Source organism: Fusarium odoratissimum, assembly GCF_000260195.1.
Source record: "Fusarium odoratissimum NRRL 54006 unplaced genomic scaffold supercont1.8, whole genome shotgun sequence".
Lineage (NCBI taxonomy): Eukaryota > Fungi > Ascomycota > Sordariomycetes > Hypocreales > Nectriaceae > Fusarium > Fusarium odoratissimum.
Window position 1 is genome coordinate 670001 of NW_022158694.1, and position 11401 is coordinate 681401.

Genomic DNA, 11401 nt, shown 5'->3' on the forward strand with positions numbered 1-11401 from the left:
TTGAAGCTTTTCAGTAGAACACGAAGCTTTTTGGTTAAAGTATTTAAGTTGTTGAAAATTTTCTTCATAAACTCACACTCTTCTGTTGCCTTATGTTTGTGGTCGAGACGCAATGATATCATTCCAGAGGAAATGGTAAATCATGTCCTTTGACTCTGTTCTAGTAGTCCATCACATTAGCTAGAAACCCGGAGCCATTGGAATTTATCGCATTGAGCAAGGCGCTGGCTTGTTGATTGATAAACAATAAACTATAGAAGCTAGAGAGACAGTTTTTCGAGGTGCGCATGACCAAATCATTTGCCCAGATGGCTCCAGCGCGTCAACGCCCTGTAGTTTTGCATTTGTCAGTACGATATAGGGGGTACAGTGGCGCACCTGCCCTGAAATTGCAAGAAAACTGGCGCTCAAAATCTTGGCTTGGTGCAAGACGGAGCCAAGCTTCCACTGACTGCAAACGTGCAGTACAGACCGGTCGCACTCACACCGAAGCCGCGTTTGAAAAAACCCATCAACATCGACGACGCCATCTTCAAACTGAGCTGGCGGACTGAGAGAAATACATCCTTGAAACCATGCCAGGCATTTTGTCGTCTTCCAATGGCTTCCGTCACCCGTTCCTCGCGGCGCGCTGAAGCTCCGCACCAGCATCACCCGCATCACCACCTGACGCCCCCAGCAGGAGTATTCGCACATGCCCAGGGCGGAGGAGGAGGAGGAGGGCGCAACAAGAGGGCACTCGACACCCACGATCGCGATTTCGATGCGATCAAACCGAAAAGAACGCGATTAACAGTCGAGATCTTCGCAAAGGGCACTCACGGACTCCGTGATTCCGATATCGACAACAACAAAGCGCCACCACCCACGCGCAGACCTGCTGCGACGCCTACAGTGGCGAGTGCGACACCAATACCCCCTCCTCCTACGACCGACAGCGCGACATCGAAGCCGAAGCAGGAGCAGACTCTTACAAAACACCAGAGCAAAGTTATCAATGGAATCAAACATGAACTCGATCGGTTGCAGCCTCAGCAGAGCGATACTAATACCCAGGAGCAAGGCCGCAAGCTGCGCTCTCAGGAAGCTACAAGGTTCAAAAGTGAACTTTCTGCCTATTTTCCTGAATACGATGAGGTGATTGGGAATGAGCCCAAGGAGCAGCGTACGTCCAAAAAATTCCCCATCGTTCACCTGAATGTTGCCTGCAAAATACAACATTTTCTGACTCTATATAGAATTATTCAATGTCGACACGCCGATCGTAATCGTTGATTCCGATCCACGACGCGCCGTTTCAGAAGACAAACGCGCGATCCCACAAACTCACCACTCCGCAATTGAATATCCTGTACGCGGGTACGGCGATGCCCTCTTCTACAGTGTATTCGATTGTCAGCAAGTCGATCTAGGGTTTCTAGAATCGCAGTCGAAGAACAAGACCATCGAAGATCCTTTACCAGATAAACTATTTCAGCCAATACATCGTCGAGCTGAGCGGCTGGAGAGATCAATACGTAATACTGAGAAAGGCAGAGCACAGCACGAAAGGGACCAAATTATCCGACTTCTCGAAGGACTCCAAGGTCATGACTGGTTAAGAGTCATGGGCGTGAGTGGTGTGACAGAGACGAAGAAGAAGACATTTGAACCTGCTCGTAACCATTTCATCAAAGGATGCCAGGCTATCCTTGACAAGTTTCGAAATTGGGTGTTGGAAGAGAAGAGACGGAAGATGGAGAAAGATAAGGCCCGGGCTGAGAAGGAAGAAGAAGAAAACTCATCAAGTGTTGAAGAAGACGAAGCTGGCGATGATAGCGAAAATGGTGATGCAAGTGACTCAGAATCACCAGCAAAGCAACTGCAAGAGGAAGCCATGGCAAGATCCAAGAATGCCAAAGGTTCAAAGAACCGAAAATCGACTCCTCAACCAGCTGTAGCCAAAATTCCGCGTCCTGCAAAAGCAGCACCGGCTCCGAAGCCGCCAGAACCACCTAAGGAGTTCAAGTCGTTCTTCAGCAAGAGATATGAGCGTGAGAGCGCTCTGCATCGACACAGGCGCACAGGGAGGAAGATTATGGCATGGGGTCTACCCATCCCTGAGATACCCGAGGTTGATTTTGATTTGCCGGAGGAATACCGTGATGAAGATACCCTCAAGGCTCGCGCGAGGAAGCAGCGCCGTGAACGAAGACGCATCAAGCAGTGAGTGGTTCTTGTTTGGCTGTTTGTAATATCATTGCAGGCGAAGAGGATTTGCAGGCCGGCTGTACTAAATGGGTTGGCGTTTCGGGAGGGATCTGAGACGCCCTGTTAAGGGCGATGGTATCACAGTTGTCTGATTGGGATTGTGCGTATAATTCGAGAATCATCATGGGATGCTGTATTAGAATTGTGTCCTGCTGTAAATCAAATTGGGCTGCGAAGCCAATGACATGTGACGCCTGTTTGTTGCTCAACAAGTTCCAACTTACCTGTTAAGGATGAGAGGGCATAAACAGACGTTCAGTAATAAATACCTGATAAATGATAGAGAAATGTCCAATGCTAACATGTCTTTTTTTTCTCCCTCTTTCTTTTCTTTTCTTTTCTTTTCAGCGAGAGAGTGCGGCGGATGAGCTGAGTTACGCTTCTCGGGGTTTCTTGGTAGTGGAGCGCTCGAGATTTATCATCTTCATTCTTCTGTTTGTTCTTTGTTAATAGAATGACAGAGATGTGAGTTTGCTGCCCACCCAATCCGCCCATTGCGCAAGACAAGTACGTACCGCGCAGTGAGCCTCATGAAATGGATGGAGTGAAGCGGTCCGTGCACGCCAGCTTCCTGACGCGCCGCGAGCTGTCTTCCTTCTTTTGCAAAGTTCACGACGAGAAGTTAATATACGGTCATTTTCCGGGTTTGCGCGAATTGCGCTTTTGCAGCATTTGTATTTAACAACAAGGCCATTTCTTTACTAATTCATTGGCCAAACTCTTCTAATAGCCACGTTACCCCTTCCGCTCCTCACTTCACGCTGAACCAACTCCGCAAACCCCGTTCAGATTGCGCCGACACCTCGAAAGAAGCACAAGACTGCGCAACGAGAATAATAGGAATTACAAATAAACCTAGCGACTCCGAAGGCTTCTTTGCGCTGCGCATCAGGCTGAAACTTCTATCGATGCAGAGTCTGTGAACACCAGCTCGCAGGGGCCCTCAGGCCTTCGTTCCTTTACCCTGCCTACCACCACTCAACATGACTACACTCGCCATGCCACAGGAGCCTGCGCCTGTGAATCACTCTCTACTCGATATAGACGACGAAGCGGCCTCTACAGAAGATGGATCAGTGCTCGAGTTCTTCATCATCAAGCAAGAAGTCAATCTCGAGGTCAATTTTCGCGATAAGCGCATTGACGGAACGACCGATATTTTTCTTGTCGTATTCAGCGATAAGATCGAGGACATAGTCTTGGACGCTGCAGATTGCGACATCGATACCGAGAACATTTTCATCGCTGATATTAAGGAGTCAAACGGTGATCTCGTTGAGAGTCATAGACGGAGAACGACAGCGACCTACAATGATCCATACGCCAAGCTCACTCACCCAAAGAGTTGGAGTTTGAGAGCCGACCACCACGATATTCGCCGCAAGCGTGCCCAGTCGATATTCCGCAGCCGCAAGAACGATGTCCCCGCCGAGAATAGAGAGTTCGAGGGGTGCACACCGGTCTATCGATCGCTGAAGGTGAACCTGCGCGGTAAGGCCGAGCCGGATCGCCCGAGGCTCATCATCAGGAAGTCTATGATAGGTCTTGATGCGAACGAGAGATCCAACAAGCAGTACAGAATCACCATACCATTTACCAATAGAAACCCCCGAGATGGGATACAGTTTGTTGGCGTCGATCCCCTGGACAACCGGTTCACGCACATGTACACACGAAGTTCGATACATCCTGGGACTGCTTCGTGTATTTTTCCTTGTATAGATGACCACGGATCACGTTGCGACTGGAGGATATCAATCAAGTACCCCCGTACCTTGGGTGATGCTTTGCAACAAGCGCTTGCTACACAACAGAACGGTAGTAACCCCGACAAGATGCAGATTGATGGCCAGGAGCGTATCCATAACCTTGCCGAGGAAGATAAACTCCGCGAGATGTCGGTTGTCTGCTCAGGTTTCCTTATGGAAGAGACCGTAGATCCCGAAGATGATCACAAAAAGATAATGACCTTCGAGCCTGAAAAGAAGGTGTCTGTACAGAAGCTTGGTTTTGCAGTGGGCCCATTTGAGCATATTGATCTTTCATCTGAGTTTAGAACAGAAGAAGACGAGGTCAAACTGGGTATGAATGCGCTCAAGGTTCACGCATACTGCCTACCACACCGTGCCGACTGGGTAAGGAATACAGCAGCAGCCATCACTATGGCAGCTGATTTCTTTACATTCACGTTTGCTCGATATCCGTTCGGCAATTTCAAGCTCTGCTTCCTTGATGATATGATTCAGGACACTGTGGCTCTCTATTCCATGGCTTTCGTCAGTAATCGATTACTTTTCCCAGATGACATTATCGATACCGAGATCGATGTCACAAGAAAGATCGTTCAAACATTGGCGTACCAGTGGATAGGGATCAACATGATACCGAACACAAGAAATGACCTATGGCTTATCGTTGGCATCGCGCATTTCATGACAGATCTCTTCATGAAGAAAATTTGCGGAAACAACGAGTACAGATTTCGGATGAAGACACTATCCGACAAGCTTGTTCAGATGGACGTCGAACGGCCATCTCTTTACGATCTCGGCCCTTACCTGCATTTGGGAGAGTTCGAGATGGACTTTATGACTCTGAAAGCTCCCGTGGTTTTCTTCATCCTGGACAAGCGACTCATTAAGGCTTCAGGAGGACACGGATTGACACGCATTCTCTCTAAACTGTTGACAAAGGTTCAGATTGAATCTTCTGACAGGGCTACTATCCTTGAAACAGAGAAATTCCGAACAACTTGTGAGAAGGGGGCAAAGTATCGGCTTGAGAGCTTCTGGAGCCAGTGGGTTTACGGTTCAGGATGCCCGCGATTTGATGTCAAGGCGAAATTCAACAAGAAGAGGCTCTGTGTTGAGCTTACGCTAAACCAGATTCAATTCCAGACAGCTAAGAAGCCGCCGCTAGACAAGAATGATTTCCTACGCGTCGTCAAGGAGCGCCGCTCTGGTGTTAAGCCAGGCGAAGTACAGCCTCTGTTTACAGGACCGATGACGGTACGAATCCATGAAGCCGATGGAACGCCTTACGAGCATATTCTGGAAATTCGCGAAGATGCCACAAGGTCTACCAAATTCGAGATTCCATACAATACGAAGTACAAGCGGCTCAAGCGCACGCGTCGCATGAAGGAAAAGCAAAACGTTGGTGCCAGTATGGATGCGGAGAACTTGGATGATGCGCTCCTCTACTGCTTGGGCGACGTTCTGCAGACGCCAGACGAACAGGCACAATGGGAGTTGATTGATTGGGACCCCGAAACTGAACGAAAGATGGACCAAGAGTCGTACGAATGGATACGTGTAGATGCCGACTTTGAATGGTCTTGCGATATGAAGCGGACTCTTGAGCCGTACATGTACGTGTCACAATTGCAACAAGATAGAGATGTCGTTGCTCAGCAGGATGCTATGCTTTACCTGACCCATGGCCCTTTGCACCCCATCGCGTCAGGTTTTCTTACCAGGACGCTTGTGGACCGCCGCTACTTTCATGGTATCCGAACCATGGCTGCTGAAGCTCTACCACGACAGGCCAACATCAAGGATCTATCAATGCTTGGCCTTCGACAACTGATGAAGGCTTTCAGCGAAATGTTCTGCCACAAAGGTACGAACCAACCAAAGCCGAATGACTTTTCCGACAAGAAGCAATACAACGTTCAGTGTGCTATTATCAAAGCCATCGCTCAAGTGAGAGATGCTCACACTTACAAATGTCCGCTTGACGCTCGCCAGTTCATTCTGGACCAACTTCTCTTCAACAACAATGAGGACAACCCATATTCTGACCACTTTTACATCGCTACCCTTGTGGAGGCTCTTGCTACGTCTCTCATCCCTTCCAAGCAAGATGATTGGTTTGCGATGCAGAACAAAATTCCTAATGAGGACGAGAAGCAGTTCCTCGAAAGGGCTATAGAGCAAATCGAGAGAGTTTTACGGCGAGATGAATGGACCCATTCATACCAGAACGTTTGGACTATTGCTGGTCTAAGTGCCAAACAACGATTGATGAAGGCGGAAGTAATCCCAAAGAAGTACAGTGATTTCGGGCAATATCTGTTGGACGGAACCAGAGATCTTATTCGGATCAAGGCCTTCGAGGCTCTGATTGACCTGGGGGCTATGTTGGATCCGACAGTGTTCTCATTCTTAACATACTCGCTTATTACCGACCGGTCACCGTACGTGCGAAACAAACTCATTGAGGCCGCTGCCTCCGGACTCGCAGCCATCGCTTTCGGAGAGCATGCTAAGGTTGTTAAGAACGACCCTCGGCCAGAAGATGAGGGAGATCTTCTGCTTGTGCAGGACAGTGCTCAGGAGATCGAGGCAAGAAAAGAGATGTTTGCGAGAAAAGAGAACCTGGATGCAGCGCTCAAGGCTTTACGAAGAGAGATGGATGAAACCTACGGAGGCGACGAACGACACTATAGCATCGCGATGCGTAAGGCGTTGGATCATCCGAGTCTCGGCCGTGGTGAGATGGAAAGCATGCTAGATTTGGCGGCGATGATGTTTGAGGAGGCTGGCGATTGGGTTATTACGCTCCCCTTACCAAAGGCTTGGAAGGTCGAGAGGCCTGTGCAGCAGCTCTCTAATCGCGTAAGTGCTACATTGTTTACAAGCAAGTCTGTGCTGGTGCTAACTTGGACAGTTGATCATGAAATTCAAAGCTCATTACAGGACGACACCCCGAGAGCCAATCGTACAAGCACCACCTCTTCCACCTCCTGCTCCGCCTGCCCCTATCATTGAGCAGAAGCGACCTGCACCTTTGCAGAAAACATCTTCTATCAAGATCAACACCCACAAGACAGCCTCTGTCCAACGCCCAAGCGCTCCTCCACCTCAGCGACCCAGCGCCAGTGCCTCTCCGGTTGTTCAAAGTCCAAAGCCCACTCTACCAAAGCAAGAAAGAGATACCATTGTTGCATCACCAGGTCTGTCTCGACAAGCAAGTGCTACGTCTTCATCGGGATCCAAACCATCTTGGCCCCCTGAACCCTCATCTGCTTCTAGTATCAAGCGCCCTCGACCTGAGAAGGATGAACAGCATACCCCAGCACCAAAACGCGCAAAGGTTGATAAGCCATTTGATTCGGGTATCCCCAAGAAGAAGAAGAGCAAAATCATCACCTTGAGGGTTGCCCCAAACCGTCTTGCTCCTTTGTTGAGGAAAGAAAAGAAACCAAACGGTAATGGCCGAGTATCTCTCCCCTCAGGGGCGCCAAGAGACGGCTCTGCCCCTTCTCTGAGCTCAAGATCAGATTCCATCACGGCCAAACCCGCCAGAAAACCTCTTCCTGGAGACGCGGCGCGAAGACCGTTGCCTGGAGGCCCGGCGTCATCGCCGCATCCTGCACCGGAGAGAAAGGTCTCGCTAAATACTCATTCGAACCCTACACCGAAGCCTAAGTCTGCAAGTCCTGCCACGAGCACACCCCCTCCTGCAGCAGCGCCTACTCAGCGGCCCAAGATCAAGCTTATTCGAAAGCCTCAACCACCACCAGCCCCCTAAAAATTGAAGCCGAAAGGGACATCATCTCGCTGACTGATGCTAAAGCAGCCCACTGATTGCAGCAAGTTCGGCTCAGTCATGGAGTAGTTTGCAGTCCGCCTACTGGCAAATAATATGCTGCCACCAAACTTACTATCATTTTGGCCTCTTACTCGTCCCTCTGGGGACCTGGCAAGTAAGTGTGGCTAGTGACGAGGAGCCATTAAACAACGTCAATGTCGATAGGAGCATAAGAATGTGATGTGGATTGAACGCAAGATGCAACACGCGGGGAATGAGGAAAAGAATTTTTACCATTACGTTCGAACGAGAAGTTGCAGGAATTTATGGAAGCTGGTTTGTGGTGTTTCACGCATTTGGTATAGGGGCAGAGGTCACTGAAAAACTGCATTTTCTGGCGTTGGGAGCGCAACATAGTATGCGAAAGCCCTGATGAGTGAGAGGGATGCAATGAGACGTAATGAGTATGTAGGCAGATTTGGGGACCATTCATCAAGATATCCCGTCAATGATAGTCACCCCCGTGATGTTCTGACTACTTCATGCATGTCGAATACCACCCAAGGTATTAGTGAAGAGCACTTGATGAAGGCATCCTGGTTTCAGATTCAAATAGGGTAGTAAGCAATGTATCTTCATTTCGTCTTAAGCAAGAGGTACGCCGCGCCCCTTCCACTATGAGTAAACACCTGCCCAACTCTCGACTTATTTACCCACATCAAGTGCGTCAAACCACTGGAAGAGATCCTATCCCTCCAGGTGGCTACCGCCTTCTTTTGCTTGGGCCTCGAGAAAAGCCTTTCTTAAGTTAAACCTCTGAAAGCCATGTTTATTGACAAGCCGGTTGTGAGCTTTCTGAGCGCGCTCCTGTTGAAGTTCTTCGCCATCGTCAGCTGGAGAACGGTGAAAGTCCACACTTGTAGCAAAGTCCAAGTCCGCATCGTCACGGTCTGTCCAGATACCCTCGTGGTGAGAAGGCACATCGCGTCCTTCACTAAGATGCTTCATGACTAGAAGGGCCGATTTTCCAGGTGTAAGGGTGGTACGTTTGAGGGCTTCCACGACAAATTGGCGGGGGTAGCCCATTGATTCATAGCGAGCTATCCATTTCTGAATTTCTCGAGAATTAGACTTCTCTGGGTTCTGAGGCTGGTTTGTCCTGGGAATAGCTCGGGAAGAGTCGAAGGAGGCCGGAAGAGACCGTCGAACTGTTCGGGTGCTTGGTTTTGGGTTCGGTTTCGCAGAGGAAACAGCTCGTCTGGGAGCGATTTGTTCTGTAAAGCTGCTGTCATGACGTCGTCTCATGGGCTGAACGTGTGATTCTCGCTGTCTCTCACGAGAGGACATCTGCTGGCGATGTTTATTCAGATGCAATGGTATTGGTGTAGTATCCAAAGCTGGATGATCTGGCAGTGAAATATCCACAGATTGGTGTCGAGTATCCTGCCTTAATGCTGGCCGTGTCCCGAGGTCTTGTGATTCTTCTTGCATCGGGGGAAGGGGTGGAAGGTGTTGCGAAGCTTCGCTTTCACCAATATAACCTAGCCACTGAGAGGTTCTTAGTGCACCAGGAGATGTTTCTTGGGCACGCTGTAGCTTGGAAGTTTCTTCGGCGTCGGGTGTAGACGGTATCTCCATGTCCTTACTGTAGCGTCTTTTCTTAAAGCGCTCCGGTGAGGCCAAGGGAGGCTCACCAGCGGTTCGTTTCAAACTTGACGCGGCGATTGGGGGTGAGGATGGTACCTGGCTTTGCAGTAAACCGCGCCCTTGACCGTCCTCGAAGTCAATGTCCTGACTGGGGTCCATGTCAGGGTCTGCATCCTCGCTGTTTACTTCGAAGCTCTCCATTATCTCGAGGAAGTCCATGAGGTTCTCTTCATAGCAGAGATGTAACTCGTTGACAGTGTGCTGATCTGGTTCAACAAAGCCCAGGTTTTCCGCGACCCTGTACCAGTCGGTCAATTGGCTGTCCTGTGATACTGGCGCATCCCGGGCAGCTAGCATAAGATCAAATAACTCTATCTTCTTTCCATTGATGTTGAGACTTCTCTTAATGTCTCTCTCGGTGACTTTGATATACTCGTCAAGATCTTGATACCAGTTGTACCTCAGAAGAGCGAGAGCTTCTTCTTCTTCTTGACCATCTTCTATTGATGGCCGAGGTTTGTTAGCTTCTCTCGGGCCTTGTGATGGCACTGTCGTAGGTTGAGGTTGTGGTGCTCTGCGGATAGGGCCAGCGTCTACTTGGTTGTTCACGCGTTGTTCAGGGGCCCTTTGAACGGCAGCCTTCCGTGGGACTCTGGTAACAGTATTGTGGTCTTCCGCAGTGTTTTCTGAGGTGCTCGCAACGGGGCCGGCTTCTGCAGGCGCAGAGGCTGCCATACTCTCCAATTTTTTCCTATCCAGGAACTGCAGCTTTTTGATCCAGTGATCACGCCAAGATTGTGCAGTATGTCGAGGATTCTACGCATGTGAGCTTAAGTTGCGTCGCCTGATTTGCGAAAACTTACAATCCTTTCGTACTCGTACCATATCTGGTTTCCTTTCTGTTCGTCTGGATGGTTTAGTGCCCACCTAGTAAGTTTCGCGTCGTCCTCAGCAGTAAACTTTGTCCGTGTTGACTTTTTGGCTTGATTGCTGCCCACCGGTCTTGGCTCGTCTGGATGGCGTCCTATTAGGTACTTATCCTTGATTTGGATATACCCGTTCTTCACAGAGTCCTCAATAAACTTCCATGAATAGGATCCAGGGGGGGCATCTTTTTTTCTGAGATGGTCCGCAATGAGCATATCAGCATGTTTTTCCAGCATCACGACCTTGCCACCATTTTGCTATCTTAAAATCAGCGATAGCGCGTGAATGAGTTTGCAGGATCAACATACCGTGATAAGCTCTGTCCATCGGTTTCTCATCGGTACTCGATGTGACAGCCAAAACTTGCGATCCTTGAATATGGTACCGCCCTCCGCACCTTCGACTCCATCGTATGTGACTGCCGGTGGCATTGTGATGAGCAGGCTTTCTCTGAGCTATGAAAGGGATAAGGCGCTGGTCACTGAAGATCGCGTCAGAGGCTGGGCTAGAGGTGCACCAACGACTCTGCAGATGTCAATTTTGGCAGCGTGAGTCAGCTTAAACTCTTGGAAAAGTCGATAGTTTCATCGCATGATGAGACGCGCCCTCAATTCGGCCAAACTTTGGTTACCGCCCGCGGTCTTGATGTTCTCTGGGTGCAAGTCGCCCTGATGAAAGCCACGCGTTGAAAGGCATCGCGCGCTCACGTGCCAGTAGATGTATTCAGTTAAGCACGTTTAAGGTTTGCCTAAGTGCATAATGCTGAAGCCACTGTAATATGGTTAGATTTGCTATTATACTATGTAGAGTTGCTAAAATAGCAATGCAACTCCTGCCTACATTATGATCACCTTATCTTGCATATAATTGACCTGATCTATTCTTGGCTGTTTTGTTCGACAGACTTCTATCGGTGGTGATCGTTTCGCTCCACCTAGACCAGAAAGAGGACGACGTCACCTCTTATCGATAAGAGCTTCCCGGGCTATCCCCGGTTATCGGTAGCTTTGACCTTGGTTGCCATGGTAGCAACGATGGAGTG

The 11401-nt window shown here is 49.3% G+C and overlaps 3 protein-coding genes across 3 annotated transcripts; 2 read left to right on the forward strand and 1 right to left on the reverse strand.

Moving 5' to 3' along the window:
• The first annotated feature begins 396 nt into the window (after positions 1-396).
• FOIG_06025 (uncharacterized protein) lies at positions 397-2544 on the forward strand. The gene is made up of 2 exons (XM_031204976.1): positions 397-1165; positions 1239-2544. The coding sequence occupies exons 1-2, from the start codon at positions 601-603 to the stop codon at positions 2207-2209; spliced, it is 1536 nt and encodes a 511-aa protein (XP_031065225.1). The 5' UTR covers positions 397-600; the 3' UTR covers positions 2210-2544.
• A 165-nt stretch (positions 2545-2709) lies between these two features.
• On the forward strand, positions 2710-8430 carry FOIG_06026 (transcription initiation factor TFIID subunit 2). The gene is made up of 2 exons (XM_031204977.1): positions 2710-6869; positions 6922-8430. Exons 1-2 carry the CDS (start codon positions 3234-3236, stop codon positions 7783-7785), a joined length of 4500 nt encoding a protein of 1499 aa, XP_031065226.1. The 5' UTR covers positions 2710-3233; the 3' UTR covers positions 7786-8430.
• FOIG_06027 (uncharacterized protein) lies at positions 6869-11074 on the reverse strand. The gene is made up of 3 exons (XM_031204978.1): positions 10668-11074; positions 10296-10616; positions 6869-10248 (listed from the first exon to the last, which is right to left on the reverse strand). The coding sequence occupies exons 1-3, from the start codon at positions 10788-10790 to the stop codon at positions 8533-8535; spliced, it is 2160 nt and encodes a 719-aa protein (XP_031065227.1). The 5' UTR covers positions 10791-11074; the 3' UTR covers positions 6869-8532.
• Positions 11075-11401: the final 327 nt, after the last annotated feature.